Source organism: Giraffa tippelskirchi, chromosome 3, assembly GCF_054371585.1.
Source record: "Giraffa tippelskirchi isolate mGirTip1 chromosome 3, T2T-mGirTip1v1.2.pri, whole genome shotgun sequence".
NCBI lineage: Eukaryota > Metazoa > Chordata > Mammalia > Artiodactyla > Giraffidae > Giraffa > Giraffa tippelskirchi.
In genome coordinates this window covers 32659725-32682385 of record NC_137277.1, presented here as the reverse complement: position 1 = coordinate 32682385, position 22661 = coordinate 32659725, and the positions used below count along the sequence as shown (strand labels likewise).

Below are 22661 nucleotides of genomic sequence, written 5' to 3'. Positions count from 1 at the left end.
CCTAAAAAAATTTCCTTCCCCCTGCCCACAAGCCCTCTCTAAGCTCTGAGCAGTGTACATTCCCTTCTCTATGTTCCTTGAATTAGTCATCCTTTTTTTAAAAAAATTGAAGTATGGTTGATTTACACTGTCATGAATTCATTCTTGCATTATGTCTCTTCTCTTGCATACATCGTGAAATACTGCTATTAGTCCTTCAAGGGTAGAAATCAAGATTTATTGGCACATAGTAGGTGATCTATAAATGAATAGCTAGGTAGATGATAGATAAGTAGATTGATAGATAGGCAAATGAATAAACAGGTTCAAAAATCACCTACAAGCTCAGAGAGGGGATGGAGAATGTGTCTTTTGAATGGAATGATCTGAGGTGCCTAATTTGGATATAAACCCTTCAGGTGGAACTATTCCTTTGATAGAAAAGGACTGAAGTATATATCACCATAATCTTGGTAAAAGAATGATGACTTGAGTTATTAATATATTCTATAGTATCTTCTCCTTGATTATTATAGCTTTTGGTGCACATAATCTGGTAGGAGTAAGCTAAATGGATCTCACAGCTTGGGCTCAGACAGATTCCAGATTTATTTAGCAGTTACTTCCCAGGTGGCTCAATGGAAAGAACTCGCCTGCCAATGTAGGAGACAGTTCAACCTCTGGGTCAGGAAGATCCCCTGGAGAAGGAAATCACAACCAATTCCAGTATTCTTGCCTGAAAAGCCCCTTGGACAGAGGAACCTGGTGGATCTGGTTCATGCGGTTGCAAAGAGTCAGACACAACTGAATGACTCAACAGCAACAAGTAGTATTAGAAGTAGTAGTAATGACAATAATTAACAATTGTGTAGTTAACCTAAAGCTAAACAGACTTTAGATTTATAATTTCATGCTTTGACTCAGCTAGTCAGAATATAACTTTCTCTTTCAGTAGCTGAATTTAACTTGGCCCTGGATCCATCTTTTTCCCTTTAAGAACCTTGCATTTCAGAACCTTTAAGAACCTTGCATTTCAGGTTGAGTTGATCATATCATGTTACAAACTCAGTCTTTGGAGGGCAGTCAGTTCTCTGTCTTGACACAATCAGAGCCCCCCACCCTGACTGGAGTCTCACTATCAACCTCAATTCTGTGTTTAACTCAGGTGCGATCATGAGAAAAAGGGACTGTTGGATTTAATCCACAAATCTATCTGGAAATCTTTATTTTTTAATATTTTATTTAACTTTTGGTTTTATATTACAGTATACCTGATTAACAATGTGTGATAGTTTTAGGTGAACAGTAAAGAGACTCAGCCAGTTGCCAGCATGAAGGATAGGGGGAAAGGGTAGTTAGGGAGTTTTGGATGGTCATGTACACACAGCTATATTTAAAATGGATAACTTACAAGGTCCTACTGTAGAGCACAGGGAACTCGGCTCAGTGTTATGTGGCAGCCTGGATGAGAGGGAGGTTTGGGGGAGAATGAATACATGTATATGTATGACTCGGAAACTTTTAAATTCAGTTTACCCTGGGGTTTAAAATAACCTCAAGTCACCTGGAGCTGACAGTTAAAATTTATGGTGATGTTTTGTCAAGACGTTTTTGTTTGCAAGTGAGAAAGAAAAAGTGGAAAGTGCAGGAGGGGAGGGAGGGAGAATAGGAAAGAAAATTTTGAGATTACGTAGATGTTTATCAGAACCCTTTTAATGGCAACTAACCGAAATCCAACTGAAGTTGGTTAGACAAAACAAAATAAAAAGGAGTGGATGAATTCATTTCCCTGAAAAGTGAGGGGTAGGGTTTAACATGGATAGGACTGGAGTTAGATACTCACTAGATGTCCTTGTTCAGGCAGGCAACCCCCATGGCTCTGAAACTTCAGACAAGTATTCTGTCTGCTTTGCTCCCTGTTTATTGTATTTTTTGGCTGCTCTGGGTGTTTGTTGCAACTCTCAGGCTTCTCTAGTTGTGGTGGGCTGGCTTAGTTTCTCAGAGGCATGTGGGGTCTTAGTTCCCTAACCAGGGATCAAGCCCTTGTCCCTGCTTTGGAAGACAGATTCTTAACCACTGGACTGTCAGGGAAGTCCTTGCTTTCCTTCTTTTCCAATATTTTCAGCCAAGTTCCTGGGCTGGCTCTGAGAGAGCTTTTGGGGGCTTTGGTTTGCCCATATTGAGCCAATCTATAACATCGACCCTCTCATTGACCACCAAGATCCATGACAACCATTGAAGTTGGGCCCCACCCAAAATACAAGGACTTGCAAAGGAGAGGTCTCCAAAAGAAAACCAAGTTGTGTTACCAGAACATAGTTTTCATATTATTATTAGTTGTTATATTATTATTGTTAGGCAGACAAATCTAACAGATGTCTGCTCTAGACAGAAAATATCTGTATCTAAGAGGAAAGCCTACTTGAAGTCCAAATTCATATCAGAAATTGTTGGAAGTTTTGACCTCATCCCTGGCTCTAGGATTGGATTTGTAATGTAGGCATAGGGTCTGAGAGACATTTGGTCTTGAGTTTCTTTCAGGTATGGACCCATGACCTCAAGTGATTGACTCAGGCATACTGATACTAATTCTAAGATTCTTTTCTTCCTTTACTTTCTGTGGTTGGAGGTATGAGGATATAATCCCAAGTTCTTGGCCATCATCTTGCCATCCTGATGGGAGTCACTGACTAAAAATGTATTTACTTTAAAGTACAACAGTGTTGAGAGACATGGTGTCATTTGTGTTCTAGGATGAAGCTGTACCTGAAGCCAGCATAGCCCCAGAATTAAGTTATGTAAACCATTAAATTTTCATTTTGATTAAAAAAAAAAAAAAGAAAGTGTTTGGTGACTCCATGGATTCTGAGTCAAGAAGGAAGCTATCTCTAGGCCTCCAACTTTCGATGGAGTGTTATTTGTGACTGATTATTCTGGATTCCTTCTCCATCTTCTGGAGCTCTGGGGACCTCTCTCTGAACATCATGTGCCTGGACCTTGAAGAAGGGAGGATCTTCCACCACCCTCTTACCCTCACTGGACTCAGTCAGCGTTCCCCCCCACCCCGCCCCCGCCAACCTCCCAGAGTCAGCGTATATGGTTGATACTTGTGGGGAGAGGGTCTCATCAGTGTTGGTGGCACCTCCCCTCTTAATCTTCCTATGCAAGTGTGGGAATGTCTATGTGACAAGAAACTCAGAGTGTAGCCTGAATGCTTTGAATAAGGGGGAAAGGGAAGAGAAAATATTTAAGTCACTTATTTCAATGTCCTGTTCTACTGAAGAAGAGCCATAAAATGACCCTGAGTTCTGCCTTGTCTGTAGCCTACTTCTGATGAGCTTCCCAGGTGGCTCAGTGGTAGAGAATCTGCCTGCCAGTGCAGGAGACACAGGAGACATGGGTTCAATCCCTGGGTCAGGAAGATTCCCTGGAGTAGGAAATGGCCACCCACTCAAGTATTCTTGCCTGGGAAACCCCATGGACAGAGGAGCCTAGTGGGCTACAGTCCATGGGGTTGCAAAGAGTTGGACGCTACTGAGTGACTGAGCATTTACAGCCTACTTCTGCCTGGCTGGCCCCTGGTGTCACTACATGTCACAGCTTAAGAGTTATAAAGCTTCCATCCACAGCACTGGTGATTATTTTCCCAGGGCCTGAGGTCATAAGGCAAATCTGCAATCCATAAAACAAACAACAATAACAACAACAACAAAAACCTACTTCAATTTTCTCAAATCTCCCAAGATTTTCAAAGGAACACAAAGTTACTGGTGTGTTTGCTGACTGGAGTGATTATGTGGTTCAATCATTTTGATTTACAATTGCATCTTTGTCCTTGTAGAAATTACTCTGCAGCTGAACAACAGGAGATGGAAAGGGATTAACCTTGCAACACAAGAATACAAGACCCGTACTAGGGAGCAGGCCTCCATCTGAGGTTAAGCAAAGTCTCCGATTTCTATATATACACAAAATTACAGCACATTCTTTTTTTCTTCTGCCTTCATTTTCTTTTCTTTTGATCTGCCATGAAAAGGGAATTATCGGCAATGTCTAAGCCCCCATTTTATTTTTGCAGCATAAAGCATTTGAATCTGTTTGACATGTTCTAGGAGCTCTGAAGTAATCTTTGGTGGTTGCATGAAATAGACTTCAGAAAAATGAGAGACAAGAGGTCATCTTGGAATGTAAAGTTTATGGGCCATATTGCAAATACAATTGACTTTTTTTTTTACTTTCCATAAATAAATAGATCTGAGTCTTCTCTTTGCACGTGAACAGGCCATGAGTTAGGCTAGTGATTCTCAAAACTAGGTGGGCATCAGATTCACCCAGAGGGCCTATTAAAACACAGATTGCGGTCCCCACCACCAGAATTTCTAATTCAGTAGGTCCAGAGTGGACCAGAGAACTTGATTTCTTTTTTTTTTTTTTTTCCTTTTTAAGATTTTATTTATTTTGTTTTATTTATTGGCTGTGCTGGGTCTTCATTACTGTGTGTGGGCTTTCTCTAGTTGCAGCAAGAAAGCTTCTCATTGCGGTGGCTTCTGTTGTTGCAGAGCACAGGCTCCAGGGCACATGGGCTTCAGTAGTTGCAACACATGGGCTCTGCAGTTGCAGCACACAGGTTTAGTGGCTCCACAGCATGTGGGGTCTTCCTGGACCAGGGATGGAACCCATGTCCCATGCTTTGACAGGTGGGTTCTTTACCACTGGACCACCAGGGAGGCCCCAGACTTTGCATTTCCCCAGACTTTGCATTTGGTACTGATGCTAGGTACCACCTTCTGGGATCCAAGGACCACATTCTGAGAACCATCACCCCCTACTGAGCACATAGAAAGCCATTCACCTCTTCGCAGCTGATTGGGAACATAGAAGGATTCCTAGGAGCCGGTATTCCCACTGCTCCATCATTGTCCCCAAATGCACATGAGCATAGAGGTGGGCGGAGAACACAGCTGGTCTGGACCATCAGAATGCATGCTGTTCCACTTCAACCTGGCCATCTACTTCTTGCAAGGATTGTGGGAATAGATGAAGTCCAACTAAATGAGGACAAGCAAAGGCTGTTTATTCAGAGCTTGCTCTAGCAAGGCAGTCAGCCACCATCATTTGCGCTTTGGTAGAGACATAAAAGGTTTCCCTGGTGGCTCAGCAGTGAAGAATCTGCCTGCCAACGCAGGGGGCTCGAGTTCCATCCCTGGGTCTGGAAGATCCCCTGGAGAAGGAAATGGCAACCCACTCCAGTATTCTTGCCTGGGAAATCCCATGGACCAAGGAGCCTGGCTGGCTACGTCCATGGTATCACAAAGAGTCAGACACGATTTAGCAACTGAGCAACCACAACAAGAGACATAAAAGCAAGCAGAGGAATGGGAAAGCTAAATAGTTGGAAGAAAGGACATTCCCAGATGGAGGCTGTTGGCCATTGGGAGGCAGAGGAGGGCAGATCAGAAGCTGGGCATCTCGTTTAGGGGTGGGTGTTTGAATTTCTCTCATTTCTGGTCCTTCATTGGGATAAAATTAAGAAAGTTTTCAGTTATTCATCAAGTCCTGGCCATTTTGAACTGATTCTTATAGAGGTTATTGCCTGTCTTCATGGACTGTTACTTAGACAGTAGACTTGTTTCCAAACCAAGGTCCAGTCTCTGGCTGCTCAAAAGCCAATAAAGAGGCCAGGTTGGTGGAAAGGAAAATTTGCTTAATTTGGATGCCAGCAACTGGGGTGGTGGGGGGAGTGGATATCTGTCCAAAGGCTGACTCCCCCACCTGGTAACAGTCAGTGGGCAAGAGCTTTTGTAGACTGAGGAAGAGGACTCCATGCAAAAACAGCACAGCTCTGACAGTCAACTTGAAATTGGTCATCAATGGTGTGACCAGCGCCATCTTTATTAGGTACAGTTAATCTTTAATTCCAAAGTCAGTTCATTCCCATTTCCTTGAGGCCAGTTCTCAGAATTATGGCAGCTTATGTCATGGCTACAGTCTGGTCATTATATAGACTTCTTCACCTGATAGAGGTTTCTGTATCTACACAGGATATGGCTCAGAATATTATCTGTAGCCCTTGAGAAGGAACCAAACGTCCTTGACTGTGTTTAATGACTATGTTATTATTATTTGGTTTCCTTCAACTGTTTTCCTTTGTTTGTGCATATTCTCACTTCTCTGATTAAATTTATTTTTTGGCTAGTTTTTCCACCAACAAAAGGCAGGCTGAGGACATTGTGGGGGCAAGGACCATAGGGTCCTGTTCCATTTCAGTCTGACTTATGGTAGGCTAGCTTTCTGAGCTGGTTGCTGTAGATAACGGGCTGGTCTCCTGGGCAGGTTGCTGTAGGTTCTAGGTCAGAGTTCTGCTTTTATGGTCCAGCCACTGTCTGTTCATATATTCCATCTTTCAGGATACCCAGTGGACACTCACTTTTTATAGTTTGCTAAATCCTTGGTGCATTCCAGACTGGCCAAATTCAATTAAAGGATAACTGTTACTTATTAAAGCCCTATTATGTGCAAAGTGTTATGTTAGGCCCGTGAGGTATTTACAAGACACAGACACCAATGTCAGTGAGAAGCCACCTGTGGCATTTGGACATCAAGGAGAAAGAAAGTTCACGGCCTCCGTTGCTCAGACTCTTTCCCCACATTTGCTGCAGAGGAGAGGGGAAGAGGGCGGCCAGGGTTCCTTTCCTTTCCCAGGTCAGGGAGTTTGGTCCCAGCTGAGAGCTCAGCTTTGCACCTTTGCGTCAGGAGCTGGTGTTCTTCCCTGCCTTGAAGGGTCAGACCCTCACCACGGTCCTGTCCGAACAAACATACTGTGTCTCTGCTGCAGGTGGATGAGCTGAAAGCCAAGCTGGCCACCCAGGAAGTGGAGCTGAGGCAGAAGAATGAAGATGCTGACAAGCTGATACAGGTGGTGGGAGTGGAGACAGACAAGGTGAGCAGAGAGAAAGCCATCGCCGACGAGGAGGAGAGGAAGGTGGCCCTCATCATGCTGGAGGTGCAGCAGAAGCAAAAGGACTGTGAGGAAGACCTGGCCAAGGCAGAGCCGGCGCTCATGGCAGCCCAGGCGGCCCTCAACACCCTCAACAAGGTAGGAGGAATGTGTGGGTGCTTGCTCATCCCTCCGGGAAGGAGCAGCCTCTCCTCTGACCCAAAGGCAGCCCATCACACTGGTATTCCGAGGGACACAAGGGTACAGTCAGGAGGGCTTGACTGGGATCAGCTGTCACTGGTTTATTCATTCAGCAAGCAGACATTTATATACACTGAATATATGTCAGGATGCATGGGCTACCAGTGAAATCCCAGAGATGTGAGTTCCAAACTTATCAGGACAGGAGGGGCCAACTGTCCAGCCTCCTCGCTTCACTGATGAGAAAGCCAGGGCCTAGAGTCACAGACCTCAATGTTAGAATCAGACTTGAACTCACATCTTCAAAATGCAGGCCCGGAGACCTTCTGGCTATGCAGTCCATGGTCATTTTACTTCTGTGCAATAGGACACATAGGCCTCTTAAGGGCTTCCTTGATGGCTCAGGTGGTAAAGAATCTGCCTGCAACACAGGAGAGCTGGGTTCAAACCTTGGGTTGAAGCTTCCCAGGTGGCATAGTGGTAAAGAACCCTCCCCAATGCAGGGCACATAAGAGACTTGGGTTTGATCCCTGGATTGGGAAGATCTGGGCATGCCAACTCACTCCAGTATTCTTACCTGGAGAATCCCATGGACAGAGGAGCCTGGCGGGCTACAGTCCATGGGGTAGCACAGAGTCAGACTTGACTAAAGTGACTTAGCACACACATGTATGCAGGCCTCTTAAGGCCCTCCGAAAATGTTTAAGATATGAGACTAAAGTAAGATGTTGTCTCCAAAGTAAGAGGAAAAAAAACCCTACAAAATCAAACTTGGCAAGTACTCAGTTGTCGACAGCATGTAACTGTGTCAACTAAATTCAGCTCATACACATGACCTTTTAGTGGAACAAGCATGACTCTTGAGACATGTTCATTGGGAGTTTTATTTTGGTTCCCTTTAAAGATACTCTGTGTGTTGGGAGATGCCTGTGGTTAGTACTTCTTCCTTTTCTAGTTTTCACAATTAACTTTATTTCCCATTTGGATGACCATGGCTGAGGGGCTGAGGGAGGAAGATGGAAAGCAGGGCAGACAGACTCGGGTCATCAGGAGTTGGTATCACAGAGGAAAGCTGATGTTTACTTGGAAGCTCACGTCATCTCTTTGCAGACCCTCCACCAGTTCCTCTGAGAGTAGCTGAGAGTCTAGCTACTCACTTGCCCCTTCACAGGGGTCAAGTCTCAGACAGCCCTTGCCAAGTGAGCCATGCCAGCAGCTCACCTCTGCTCCATGGGTGGACGACACCTGTGCCTCTTTCTTCCAGATGAACTCTGAGAGTTTTGGCCACCCATGTAGGAGACGCCCCCCAAGTTCCACTGTCAGGGGACTAGCCTGCCATTTGCACCCTGTAGATTTCTGTAAGTTAGAACCCCAGTCCGGTGTCACTCAAGTTGCAATTAAGCTCTCTGAGTGGTCTCCTTAAAGCCCTCCTTTCTCTAGACTTGATGTGAAGGGACACATGCCCCGCCCCCCCCCCCATCCTCCCTTAAAGGCAGAGAGGGTGGGACTCAGCGGCCATTCTCACTGAAGGTGTTGAAGTATGAGTCGCTCGGTCGTGTCCAACTCTTTGTGACCCCATGGACTGTAGCCCACCAGGCTCCTCTGTCCTTGGGATTTTCCAGGCAAGAACACTGAAGTGGGTTGCCACTTCCCTCTCCAGGGGATCTTGCCAACACAGGGATGGAACTCGAGTCTCCTGCATTGACTCTTCACCACTGAGTCACCAGGGAAGCCCAAGCTACAACGTTGAACTCAATTGCAGCATTTGGGATCTAGGTCCCTGACCAGGAACCGAACCCAGGTCCCCTGCTTTGAGAGTGTGGAGTCTTAGCCACTGGACCACCAGGAAAGTCCCTCTGAAGCTTTCCTTTATGAGTTCTGTGTAGCCAGTGCACACCTCGATTTGGAAGATAGCATCTCTTGGCTTAGGGCCTCAGCACATCTGAGACTGAACTGAGGACACTGGAAAATCCTGTGATGTATAGTTATGTATAAATTGTATTAAATGTGAGATGTGAGTGCATTTTGGTGTTTTTTATGATGTGTGGTGGGAGGTCCCTAAAAGGAGGGACCTTATAAAACCCTTAAGTAGGCCTCTACCGCACATCCATAGAAAACACAAGATTTCTCCAGGAAAATTTTGGGAATTGTGGATAGACTGGGGAGTGGAAGTGTAACCCAATTATGCCGCCACTTCTCAGCCTGAAAGCTTTCTTCTTTTTTTTTTTAATAAATTTATTTATTTTAGTTGGGGGCTAATTACTTTACAATATTGTAGTGGTTTTTGCCATACATTGACATGAATCAGCCATAGGTTTACATGTGTTCCCCATCCTGAACCCCCCTCCCCCTCCCACCTCCCTCCCCATCCCATCCCTCTGGGTCATCCTTTCTTCTTAAAGCTCTTTTTATTTTCACTGGAGGAAAATTTCTCTACAGTGTTGTATTGGTTTCTGCCATACAACAATATGAATCACTTCTTGCCAAGAAGATGAATGTCTTTCATAAGATTTTTTAACACAGAGATTATATTTTCTAAGATGAGCTAAGTCCAGATTCTGGCTGTACTATTCACTGTGTGTGACCCTAGGAATGACTTTATGTTCTCTGAGCCTCTGTTTCCTCACCTGTAAAGTAAAGGTGGTAGTAATATAGTCCCCATAAGGTTGTGAAGGACAGGGAAACCTGGCGTGCTGCAGTCCATGGAGTCGCAAACAGTCGGACATGACTGAGCAACTGAACGACAACAGGGTGTTATAAGGATTCAATTAGATAATGCATGAAAAGTATTAATAGCTAACAGATGGCAGTCATTCAGTTTGTTGTAGTCGATGATGTCTTTATAACAGTGTTATCTCTTCTGTTTCCACGGGCTGGAAACAGTGAAAACCCATGAATACCCTTGGTTAATTTTATGGCTGATTAGTTAGGTGACCTTTGCTGGTAGAAATAAACACATAAAGGTGTAACTCATGGAAGTGACGGGATCGGATTCTGAAAAAAGCACTGGATTTGAGGTCTAGATACCTCTGCCACAAAGAGAGTGGAACTCATTTTTCTAAAGGAATGACGTATTCTTAATAATTTTATTTATTTATTTATTTTTGTCCGTGCTGGGTCTTGATTTCTTCCCAGGCTACTCTAGTTGTGGCAGGCAGGTTTCTCAACTGTGGTGGCTTCTCTTGCGGCGGAGCACAGGCTCTAGGGCAGGCAGACTCAGTAGTTGTGGTTCCTGGGCTCTAGAGCACAGGCTCAATTGTTGGGGCTCATGGGCTTAGCTGCTCCCCATGTGGGATCTTCCCGGATTAGGGATTGAACCCCTGTTTCCTGCAGTGACAGGCGGATTCCTTACCACTGAGCCACCAGCAAAGCCCATGAAAATCATTTGTAATGAATGCCTACTATGTATGGTAGCTCAATGGTAAAGAACCCACCTGCCAATGCAGGAGATGAGGATTCTATCCCTGGGTCAGGAAGATCCCCTGGAGGAGAAAATGGCAACTTGCTCCAGTATTCTTGCCTGGAAAATCCCATGGACAGGAGAGCCTGGCCAGCTGCAGTCCATGGGGTCACAAAGAGTTGGACACAACTTAGCGACAAAACAACAACTACTGTGTGCCAGATAACAGGATGAGTACTGTCTTCAAACTAGCTGTGGAGCCTCACGCACCAGTCACTGAACTTCTTCATCCCTCACAATGACATGTGATGTTATCTTAGCTTCAAGTGTACAACATAACGATTCAATGTATACAAATATATTGTGAAGTGATCACCACACTAAGTCTGGTTAGCATGTATCACCATGCATAGTTGCAATTTTTTCTTGTTTTTTGTTTTTTCTTCTTCTTTTAAGATTTACTCCCTTATCAACTTTCAAATATACAACACAGTTAGCTATACACTACATCCCCAGGACTTATTTATTTTAAACTTGGTAGTTTGTACCTTTTGAACCACCTTCACCCATTTCTCCCAGCCCCCACCCCCTGCTCAAATAAGTAGAATGGATCAAATTGTACCACACAGAACAGAGGAGATGTTTCTTCACGAACACAAGGATCCCTTGAGTATCCTCAAATTTTTTTTTTGCATCCACAGGACTCTGGTATTTAAGAACCCCATTCCTATTTTCTCATCATTTTCAAAGTTAACAATGAATCTTTAGTTAATACATAAAGAACACCTGTAAATCAGAGCATAGTAGTAAGTCCCTGTACATTTTAAGTCTCTGCTGTGGCAGTTTTATTTTACTTTTATAGCTAAACTGAAACAAATCCAGTATAGCTCTTCCTGCCCTAGTTGAAGAATGGTTTTGCTTACAATTTCATGGCTTTTTTTTTTCTCCTTGCAGAGTTACTTGAAATTTTCTATTTATTTCCTATGCATTTTATCCAGTAAACTTATTTTTTATTATACAAATAACATATAATGGCATTTTTACCATTACAATAATTCAAAGAGTATCGAATGTACAGGATGAAACATAAAGTCACCCTTCTTTCCACTCCACCCCCAGTCCTCTCCTCAAACAGCGCTCCTGGAAAAGCTTGAGCTATATCTCGTCCAGCAATTTTTCTGTGTATTTATATCTGTGCAAATACACATATGAAATACACTAGGTCTTCCCTGGTGGCTCAGACAGTAAAGAATTCACCTGCAATGCAGGAGACCCAAGTTCAATCCCTGGGTCAGGAAGATCCCCTGGAGAAGGGAATGGCAACCCTCTCCAGTATTCTTGCCTGGAGAATTCCATGGACAGAGGAACCTGGTGGGCTACAGTCCAGTGGGACACGAAGAGTCGGGCATGACTGAGGGACTAACACCTCAGGCTTCCCTGGAGGCTCAGACTGCAATGCTGGAGATTTGTATTTAAAACATGATATTTGAATCGGTTCTACTGAGATGGATGAAACTGGAGCCCATTATACAGAGTGAAGTAAGCCAGAAAGAAAAACAACAATACAGTATACTAATGCATATATATGGAATTTGAAAGATGGTAATGATAACCCTATATGCGAGACAGAATAAGAGACACAGATGCATAGAACAATTTTATGGACTCTGAGGGAGAAGGTGAGGGTGGGACGTTCTGGGAGAATAGCACTGAAACATGTATATTACCATATGTGAAACAGAACACCATTCCATGTTCGATGCATGAGACAAGGGCTCAGGGCCGGGGCAATGGGATGACCCAGAGGGATGGGATGGGGAGGGAGGTGGGTGGGGGGTCCAGGAAGGGGAACACATGTAAACCCATGGCTGATTCATGTCAATGTATGGCAAAAACTATTACAATATTGTAAAGTAATTAGCCCCCAACTAAAATAAATAAATTTATTAAAAAAAAACATGATATATTTTATATGCACTGCATTATATGTTTATATGCATATAAAATATATCATATTTTAAATACAAACAGATAATGACAACTTACTCTTCCTCATGAAACAAGACAGTGTCATGCCACTACATACATTGAAACCATATGTATTTAATGCTTTGTAGTATTCCAGACTATAACGTACTCTATTTCTTTTAGCTATTTACTCTTGAGTGTCTAATTCGTTTCTTTTTCTCTAATACAAATATTCTTGTGCATACATCTTTACCCCATATGTTCAAATATTTCTCTGGGCCAAACAAGAAATACAATTGTTTGAGAGAACAACGTGGCAGGTTGAATCATACCTCCTCCACCCCTCAAAATACCCACATCCTAACCTCTGGAACCTGTGGATTTTACTTCATATGGTGACTCTGTGGGTGTGATTAAATCAAGGATCTAGCAGTGGGGAGATGATGCTGAATAATCCAGTGAAAGTGAGAGTGTTAGTCGCTCAGTCATGTCCAATTCTTTTTGACCCCATGGACTGTAGCCCACCAGGCTCTTCTGTCAGTGCAATTCTAGAGGCAAGAATACTGGAATGGGTTGCCATTCCTTTCTCCAGGGGATCTTCCCTACTCAAGGATCAAACCCGGGTCTCCTGCATTGCAGGCAGATTCTTAACCATCTAAGCCACCAGGGAAGCCCCAGCTGGGTCCTAAAGGTCATTACAAGGATCCAAAGAAGAGGGAGACAGGAAGGTCGGAAGAAGAAGTCGGTATGACGGTGGGAGCAGAGCGGGCAGACACAGCTGATGTGATGTGGAACCTTGAGCCAAGCAGTGAGGCTGGCTCTAGAAACTGGGAGCAGAGAGGATCAGACTCTGCTCCAGCCTCCAGAAAGAACCAACCTCTCCAGCATCTTCAGCTTAGGAATCCTGACCTCCAGAATAGGAAGATGATACATTCACGTTGAGTCACTGTGTTCATGGTAATTTCTTACAGAAGCAATGTGTGTGCTCAGTCGCTTTAGTCATATCCGACTCTTTGCAACCCCAGGGACTGTAGCCCACCAGACTCCTCTGTCCATGGGAGTCTCCAGGCAAGAATACTGGAGTGGGTTGCCATGGCCTCTTCCAAGGGATCTTGCCAACCCAGAGATCAAGCCCCCGTCTCTTACGTCTCTTGGATTAGCAGGTGGGTTCTTTGCCATTAGCACCACCTGGGAAGCCCCACAGGAGCAACAGGAAGCTCTAACAATAATTCTCTTTTTTATATAAATAACGCTCAATTTCTATCCAAAATAACTACTCTTGTTTATAATTGTAAGCACTGCTTTCCCCCACATCCTTGCCAGTCTCAAGTATTTTCAATCATTCTAATTTTTCTCATTAAGAACACAAAAATTTTTTCATTTAAAAAATTTGTGAATGGTTTGTTTCTAATACTTAGATTACTTCCTTCATTATTTGCTCAGATTCTTTTTCCATTTTCTGATGAGATAATTTCCCTTTTCTTTATTGATTTATAGGGTTTTTAAGATAGATTTTTACTATATGTCTTGTTATATATGTTGTAAATATTTTCTTCCTGTCATTTGACTTGTAACTTAATATTAACAAGTTATATAAAAGGTATATTTATAATTAAATGATTTTGCGAATTCTAAGGTTACAGAGTTTAACAGACTTCTTTCCTACAGGGCTTTTAAAGACCTTTATTATATAATAAGCTTGATACTAAAAGTGATAGATATAGCACAAGAAAATAAAACCTCAGATTATTCAAATTTATGAATAGTGATTTAAGATATCCATATGAAACTCTGGTGAATCAAGCCTAGCAATTTATTCAAACAACAGTATGCTACCAACCGAAGTTTTGCCTGTGTAAGGCTACTCCTGTAAACATACCCAACCATTGATCAGAGAAGAATAGCTTTGGGGGACTTCCTTGTGGTCCAGAGGTTAAGACTTCACTTTCCAATGCAGGGAGTGTGGGTTCGATCCCTGGTCTGGGAGCTAAGATCCCAAATGCCTCGAGGCCAAAAAGACAAAACATAAAACAGAAGCAATATTGTAACAAATTCAGGAAAGACTTTTAAAATGGTCCACATAAAAAAAAATTCTTTAAAAAAACAGGCAAAAAATTCTGTAGTTAGAGAAATGTCAAAAATGATACCTAACACAATTCAACATCCATTCCTATTAAAATTCTCAGTATAGTAGGAACAAAAGGATATTTGGATAATTTGCTAACACATAGCAATCAATCCCAGTCCAAGAATGAAACATCCCGTCTAACGGTCGAGCATTAGCAGAATTCCCATTAGCAAAGAAAAAGCACAATAATGACCCCCTGTGCTTCTATTATAAAACAATTGCCCTAAAGTTTCTAGCCAATGCAGTGATAAATGAAAAATGGCAATCGTGCAAATGTTGTAAAGTAGCAGACAAACGTGTTATTATTCATAGATGTCATAAAAATATAATAAAACAAATAAAAGGGGAGGGTTACGGGCCCATTACAAAATTTAATAGCTTTCCTAATATCAGCAGTAGCCAGTTAGAAAATATATTTTCAAGATAGCAACCAAAACTCTTGGTACAAGTAAACATAAATAAATTTATTGAAACTATGTGAAGAAAACTGCATTTGTGCCTGCCCTCTCCCCACTCATTTACTTTCTGGCCTTCCCCCTCCTGAAACATCAGGTTCTCTAAGTGGTCCTCCTAGAACCCTCTCCCTGGCCAAAGTGATACCATCACCCTTCAAGAATCCACTAGCCTACTAGCCCTGCTTTTTGCTTTTTTTCAGAGCACTTCTCACTCTCTAATATACCGAAGATTGACCCTTTTGTGTCCGTCCCCCCACCTGCATGAGCAAAAGGACTGACTTTTTTATTTACCACTGCATCCTGCCTTTGCCAAATGAACAACTGTGCAGACACGTTTATTCACTCAGCAGAGACTCCCTGACTGCCTTCCATGCTAGACACTGTTCTGGGTGCCCGTGATGCCTCCATGAACAAAGATTCTGCCTCTGTGAAGATTCTGTTTAGCACTGGGCAGGGGCGAGAGACAATGAGCATCATGAAAAAGCACTGTATACAATGTGTGTGTGTATACATATATGTATATATTTATATTTAAATATTCAAAAAACCAAAATCATGGCATCCAGCCTCCCATCACTTCGTGGCAAATAGATGGGGAAGAAATGGAAACAGTGACAGACTTTATTTTCTTGGGCTCCAAAATCACTGTGGATGGTGACTGCAGCCATGAAATCAAAGGACGCTTGGTCCTGTGCTCTGCCACAGCGAGAGGCCTGCACACCACAGCGAGAGGAAAACCCGTGCAGCAACAAAGGCCCGGCATATCCCCAAATAAAATGTGTATATATATATATATGTATAATTTTTTTAAGTTAGAAGGAATTACACTGAAATATTAACAATGACGTATCTAGGTTATAGAATTCAATTTCATCTGTATCCATTTTTATCTTTTCTTAATTCAGTACATTGAACATACATGCTCAACTTAAACTATACTAAAATTGTGGGGCTTTTGTTTCTGATTGTATTTTCCCTTTTTGTCCTCTTTGGCTCAGGGGAGGCCACTAGGACAGGTATTCAAGCACACCTGCCACACCTGTGCTGTCCTTCCTTCCTGCCCATTGTATACAAGACTGTCATGACTCAAAGTGCAAACAGTGGCAAGAATAAATGGAGCATCTTCCTAGGTGCTTCCATTAGGTGCTAGAAATAATCCCCCTCCTGTTTTGATTTCTAGGCCTGAGAACACCCCCAAATTAATTTGGCACAAGAATCTGATCTTTGAAATTAAGATTTTCCCCTGTTCACAAAATCAGCCTTGAAATCAAGTGCTTTTGAGATCACATGTTCCTCACTGTCGGTCACAACAAACCTTAAATCAACTTTATATGCATTTCTGACCAAATTTCACTTGCAGATTTACTGCTCCCAACCTACAGATGAAAACACTAAGGCCTGAGAAGTTCGAGTGGCTTTTCAAGGTCAAGCCTTTCAGCCATATCTTTCTAGAGCAAGTGAAACTTGTAGCAAAGCTCCAACCCTGTCTAGGCAGAGGCAGTAACAGCACACGCCGTGCCTGGCTTTCTGTCTGCGTTATTTCTTGGCAGAAAATACCACTTTGCTATCAGGACGGTCAGCTGTAGTTAGAACAAGCTCATGGAACAAAGCAGTTTAATTAAAGAAAAAAAAATAGTTGGGTTACACTACTGTTCTCTTCAATCCAAGATGGAAATTAATTTATAATAACCTTATCTTTTATTCATGGCACGCTGCCTGTTTCAGAGCATGTTGACATCCTTATACGTTTCAGTCAAATGTGAAATAATTGTGTGTTTCTGATGGGCTGCAGGTCAAAGTGCTGAGAGAACCTCGCTGAGTCTCAACTAGCCATTTGGAGCAGTCTGGAGCCACTGGGGAGTTCTCGGTTCCCTTCTGATGAGTCATGATATTTAAAATTCCAAGGGCAGCTAAAGGCTTCAAATCGGCCTTCTCAGATCGCTCCGAGCCAGGCTCCATGAGTGGTCGATGACAAAGAGAGCCCACATGTCTTCCTCTAACAGCGTGCCTCTCTCTTGCAGACCAATCTGACCGAGCTGAAGTCCTTCGGTTCCCCGCCGCCAGCGGTGAGCAATGTCAGTGCAGCGGTGATGGTGCTCATAGCCCCCAGGGGCAAGGTGCCCAAGGACCGCAGCTGGAAGGCTGCCAAGGTCACCATGGCCAAGGTGGACGGTTTCCTGGACTCCCTCGTCCACTTTGACAAGGAGAACATTCATGAGAACTGCCTCAAAGCCATCAGGCCATATCTGCAGGACCCCGAGTTCAATCCGGAGTTCGTGGCCACCAAGTCCTATGCGGCCGCAGGCCTCTGCTCTTGGGTCATAAACATCGTGAAGTTCCATAAGGTGTTCTGTGACGTGGAACCCAAGCGCCAAGCACTGAGCAAGGCCACCTCGGACCTCGCTGCTGCCCAAGAGAAGCTGGAGGCCGTTAAAGCCAAGATCGCTGTAAGTGACCCCCACCTAAGGCAAACAGCCCTCTCCCCCAGGCCCAGCACCTCGGACCTGACTTTTAAAGAAAACCAAATTGTTATGTAAAATCTAATTTTTCAATAGAGGAAACTTTTAAATTTTCTTTCTCAAACACCGTGTAGTCCAAACAAGACAGATCCACTGGGCCATGGTTTAAGCTTTGGTCCTAAAAGGTTTTTTTCCATTTCCTCCAAGGAAAGAAAAGATGACAGATGGGTATGTATAACAGATGAACGGTGTTATCCATGGAACCAGCTGCTATCTTATTAGCCACAAGTGAATCTAATATTTTTGCACATCTGATAGTTAAGAACAAAAGGTCAAAAAAGGGAGATTCTTTAACTTATTTTATTGAAGTATAGTTGATTTACAATGTTGTGTTATTTTCTGCTGTATAGCAAAGTGATTCAGTTACACACACACACACATATATATATTCTTTTCCATTATGGTTTGTCACAGGATATTGACTATAGTTCTCTATGCTGTACAGTAGGACCTTATTGTTTACCCATCCTATAGATAATAGTTTGCATCTGCTAATCCCAAACTCCCAATCCATCCCTCCCCCCACCTCTTCCCCCTTGGCAACCACAAGTCTGTTCTCTTGTTTGTGAGTCTGTTTTGTAGATAAGTTCAAAAATGGGAGATCCTTTCTCCTCTTTGAGACATAGTTTTTCACCACCTTTCCCCACCTTGTGCATCAGGATCTTCCATTCTGGCCACTGTCCGCCCCCTCACTCTCATTGGTGTGGACATGTGCGTCTGCGTGGAAGCCTGTGAGAGCACCTAGCGTGTTGTGGTTTGGGGTGGTGGTGGTCCCTTGGCCATAAATATGTAATTATTAGCCTCTTATTGATATTTTTATTGTGTGTCTTCACCCAGGATTGGGGGATGGAGGTGACCTTGGATTCATCCCTATTTAAGCAAGATTCCCCTTGAACTTCACCTTTGCCATTAAAATGACACATGTGCGCCATGTTCAGTCATGTCCGACTCTTTATGACCGCCAGGACTGTAGCCTGCTAGGCTCCTCTGTCCATGGGATGCTCCAGGCAAGAATATTGGAGTAGATTGCCATTTCCTCCTCTAGGGGATCTTCCTGAGCTAGGAATTGAACCTGCATCTCCTTCATCGGCAGGCAGATTCTTTAATATTGCGCCACCTGGGAAGCCATTACAATGGGTATCGCCAAAGTGAGAGGTGGAAATCAGAATCCTGCAGAATGACACAGCAGCTAAAACCCCATCGGCAGACCTTCCAATCCACGCTCTGCTGTTCACCAGTGGGTGACATATAGAAAGGGCTTTCAAGTGCTCAAACTTCAGCTTCCTGACATAAAATGGACACAGTAATAGCCCCTACTTTGTGAGTTTGCCGTGAGGATCAAAGAGAGAAGCAGGTGGAGCAGAAGCCCAGAGCCCAGCCCACAGGAACACAGGAGCTGCCGCCACCACCAGGGTTCCTGTGACCCCTGACCCCTGCATTACCTCCACCTGCTCCTCCGTCAGCTGCACATGTCATCATGTCTGTGTCCAAGCCCTGGTCACCACCACGGTCAAGCTCAAGCCGAACCTTTCCCTGGATCTTTCATTTCTACACGTGCATTCTAGTCAGATAAGATTCTTACTGCACATTTCTCATGATGATAAAAAGGGTTTTACAAATTATGAAAAGCAAGATTGCAGACATGCTTCATGCTTCAAGTTTCACAGGTTTATTGATCCATAGATTAAATCTCTCAGCTAAAGACCCCAGTTCAAAGGTCCTTGCAACCAGACTGTCTATAAAAAAAGAGATGCTTTGGCAAAGCAAAGAATCTCCCAGTATGTTTGCTTTATAAAACCTGGATATTCACGGGCCAGATTAGTGATGATCAACCTCACAACAGCCCTCTTGAAAGAACACCAAGAGCAAAACGCTCTACCACCCTGTTGACTGCTTCTGGGGAGAAAAAGACCTTCTGATCATTTTCATATTCTCCAGTCTCTCTCAGAAAAGTGTTACAGGAACTACATTTTCAAAGCTCTCTCTCTCTTACTCAAGTTATTTTAACGAAAGGAACATTTGGTGCGAAGGGAATGTTTTCAAAATGTTTATACCTTTTCAGTTAGCCAACACGCACATGATGGGCTCATTCAACCTGTGAAAGCAATCAGAATATTTTTAAAATACTTGGCTACCTTAGGAAGGCGCTTCTCTTCTGCCAAAATATTTTTTGAAATTAAAAATAAAAAGATGCCTTCTCGCTTTGAACAACCTCTTCTCCATCCTTTGCTCATCCACATGCCTATCAGCATAGGCATGACACTCACCTACTAATAACAGGAGGGTGGACTGATACCCATTGCACATATGGACGCCCACCCAGGCAGGAAAGTGCCTCCCTCCGTGTCACTGAGGCCACAGCCAGCCCTCTCCAGTTGCATCCCCCCCCACCAAGAAGAGGATGCCTGTTTTTAGGATTTTAGCATAATTCCAAGTAAAGAAATTTTTTATCAGAGTATAGTTTCTTTTTAATGTTGTATTCATTTCTGCTGTACCAAGAATTTTAATTCATGATGCATAAAGTAAAAAAAAAAAAAAAAAAGCATCTTTCAGAACACATTCTACAAGGTCATTTCAATTTGATTATATATATAATTAAAATCCCTGGAGGAGGAAATTGCAACCCACTCCAGTATTCTTGCCTGGAGAATCCCCTGGACAGGGGAGCCTGGCAGGCTACAGTCCATGCGGTCGCAAAGAATCGGACACAAATTAGCAACTACACAGATAATTAAAATACACACCAATATGAATAGTGGTTGTTATCTCCAAGTAGTAGATTTTGGGTGGTTTTTGTTTATCTGTATTTTCTTTTTTGGTGTCACAAACACATATGAACTTGACAATTTAAAAAAATAATAGCAGTAAAAACAAGGAAGGCATCTTCATCGGGCATTTACTCACTCATTAAGTAAAATAACAGAGAGCAGAGAAGAGCTTCGAGTGAGAAATGACAGTCTCCTGACTTTTTCATTCTTTTGTCTGTTTCTACTGATTGTTGAGCCATTAAGAAAGCTGAGTGCTGAAGAACTGATGCTTTTGAACTGTGGTGTTGGAGAAGACTCTCGAGAGTTCCTTGGACTGCAAGGAGATCAGACCGGTCCATCCTAAAGGAAATCAGTCCTAAATATTCATTGGAAGGACTGATGCTGAAGCTGAAGCTCCAATATTTTGGCCACTTGATGCTCACTGGAAGAACTGACTCATTGGAAAAGACCTGATGCTGGGAAAGATTGAAGGCAGAAGGAGAAGGGGATGACAGAGGATGAGATGGTTGGATGGCATCACCGACTTGATGGACATGAGTTTGAGTAAGCTTCAGGAGATAGTGGAGGACAAGGAAGCCTGGAGTGCTACAGTCCATGGGGTTACAAAGAGTTGGACATGACTGAGCAACTGAACTAAACTGAACTGATTGTTGACGCCACTCAGAGCTTGCAACCCAATGGCTTAAATGTCTTTTATCTGTCCTGCACATACTGCTTAGAAATGATTTAACTGGTGGCCAATATTTAAAACAAAAAAAATCTGATTTCTGGCCAGTCTTAAAACAATCACAGGATTCCTGAATATCACTGACTGACTCTGGCCTGAAGCAGTGGCTTCCCACTCAAGCAGGCAATTTTGCTGCATTTTGCCACGGTCCCCACCGGCTCCTGTTTCTTTTAACATCAGACTCATCTGCCTAGTTTACATCGTCTTCCAGCTCTGCGCATCTGAATTTCTGAGCCCTGTCTATGTGCTGTGCCGCATCCATTTGTCACGTATCTTCTTTAGACAGTTGACTTTCTGCTCCAGGAGGCTGGACAACAATCATCTCCTATCTCATTACAGTGACTCTGTTTCACCGACGTGACTTCAATTCCTTGTTCAATCACATACAGGCCGCTTCCTTGGAGCCCTTGTGTTCAAGATGGAGTTAGTCCCCTTGCCTTTAGCTCACCCCCCTCCCTCCTATCTCCCACTTCCCTTATCATTACTTATCGGTATTTGGTTTTTGAATCACCAACACTGAAAATCCCTACATTGTAACCAAAATCAGTTATCCCACATGCTCCACACTGACTGATTCAAAAAACTGAAAAAACAGTAAATTATATTTATATTCTATGAATCTGTCTATATTGTTTGTAGCAGATCAAAGTACAGTTACATTTCCTTTTTAAAATACCTTTCCCCCTGGAATTTCTACTTTCTCTTTCTCTCTCTCTTTCAATTAGTTCCTTTGGGGGAAAAAAAAAAAATCTCTCTAGGGACTTCCCTGGTGGTCAGTGGTTAAGACTTCACTTTCCAACACAGGGGGTGCAGGTTCAGTTCCTGGTCAGAGAGCTAAGATCCCACATGCCTTGTGGCCAAAAAAACAAAACATTTTTAAAAAAAAGAAATATTGTAACAAATTCAATGAAGACTTTTAAAAAATGGCTCACATTTTAAAAAAAATCTTTAAAAATAAAAAAAAATTTAAATCTCCTTCCAATCCAGTGTTCTATTGAGCCCGCCTTTGTTCCCAAGACCTTTCTCTCTTGTTTCCAACTCAAAGCTCCAGTGAAGGGGAGTAATCACGTTCACTGCTCCCTTGGGTTCATTCCAAAGACTTCTGGACCCCATGGCTTCTTTCTTGATTTCTTCTCTCATTTTGCTTTGGCTCCTTCCTAAATAACATTTTCAGAAATGTTACATAAGAGGTAAATTATCTAATATTCTGGTCTGGACATCTCTTTTTGTTTCGAAACTGAATCGACAGTTTCACTGAGTATTAAATTCTGATGCTAATATTTTCCTCTTAGAACACTGAGTGCTTTATCTTTTGGTCTGGTGAGAAGTCTGATGAACAGTCAGGGTCCCATTCCTTTGTGGATGCACTGTGTTTCTGCCTTTCTGGAAGTCTTTCGATTTTTTTCTCTATTCTTGGCGTCTGAAACATTACATTGATGTACTTAGCTGTCATTCTTTTTTTATTCTTTGTGCTTGGCCTGTAGAGACTTATTTTCTTCAGTTCCACAAGATGATTTGTGGTCTCTCTGTTTCCTTTTTAACCTTATTTTCTGGAATGCATATTGATTAGATATTGGAA

General features: G+C 42.9%; 1 protein-coding gene across 5 annotated transcripts in view; it reads left to right on the top strand.

Annotated features, from left to right (window-relative positions):
* The window catches only part of DNAH9 (dynein axonemal heavy chain 9), a 286190-nt gene that overhangs the window by 192411 nt on the left and 71118 nt on the right, over nucleotides 1-22661 (top strand). For all 5 annotated transcript variants that reach the window (XM_081580689.1, XM_081580690.1, XM_081580691.1 and 2 more), the window contains 2 exons: nucleotides 6815-7075; nucleotides 17090-17515. In XM_081580689.1, coding sequence (XP_081436815.1) covers nucleotides 6815-7075; nucleotides 17090-17515 — 687 coding nt within the window. The remainder of the gene's footprint in view (nucleotides 1-6814; nucleotides 7076-17089; nucleotides 17516-22661) is intronic.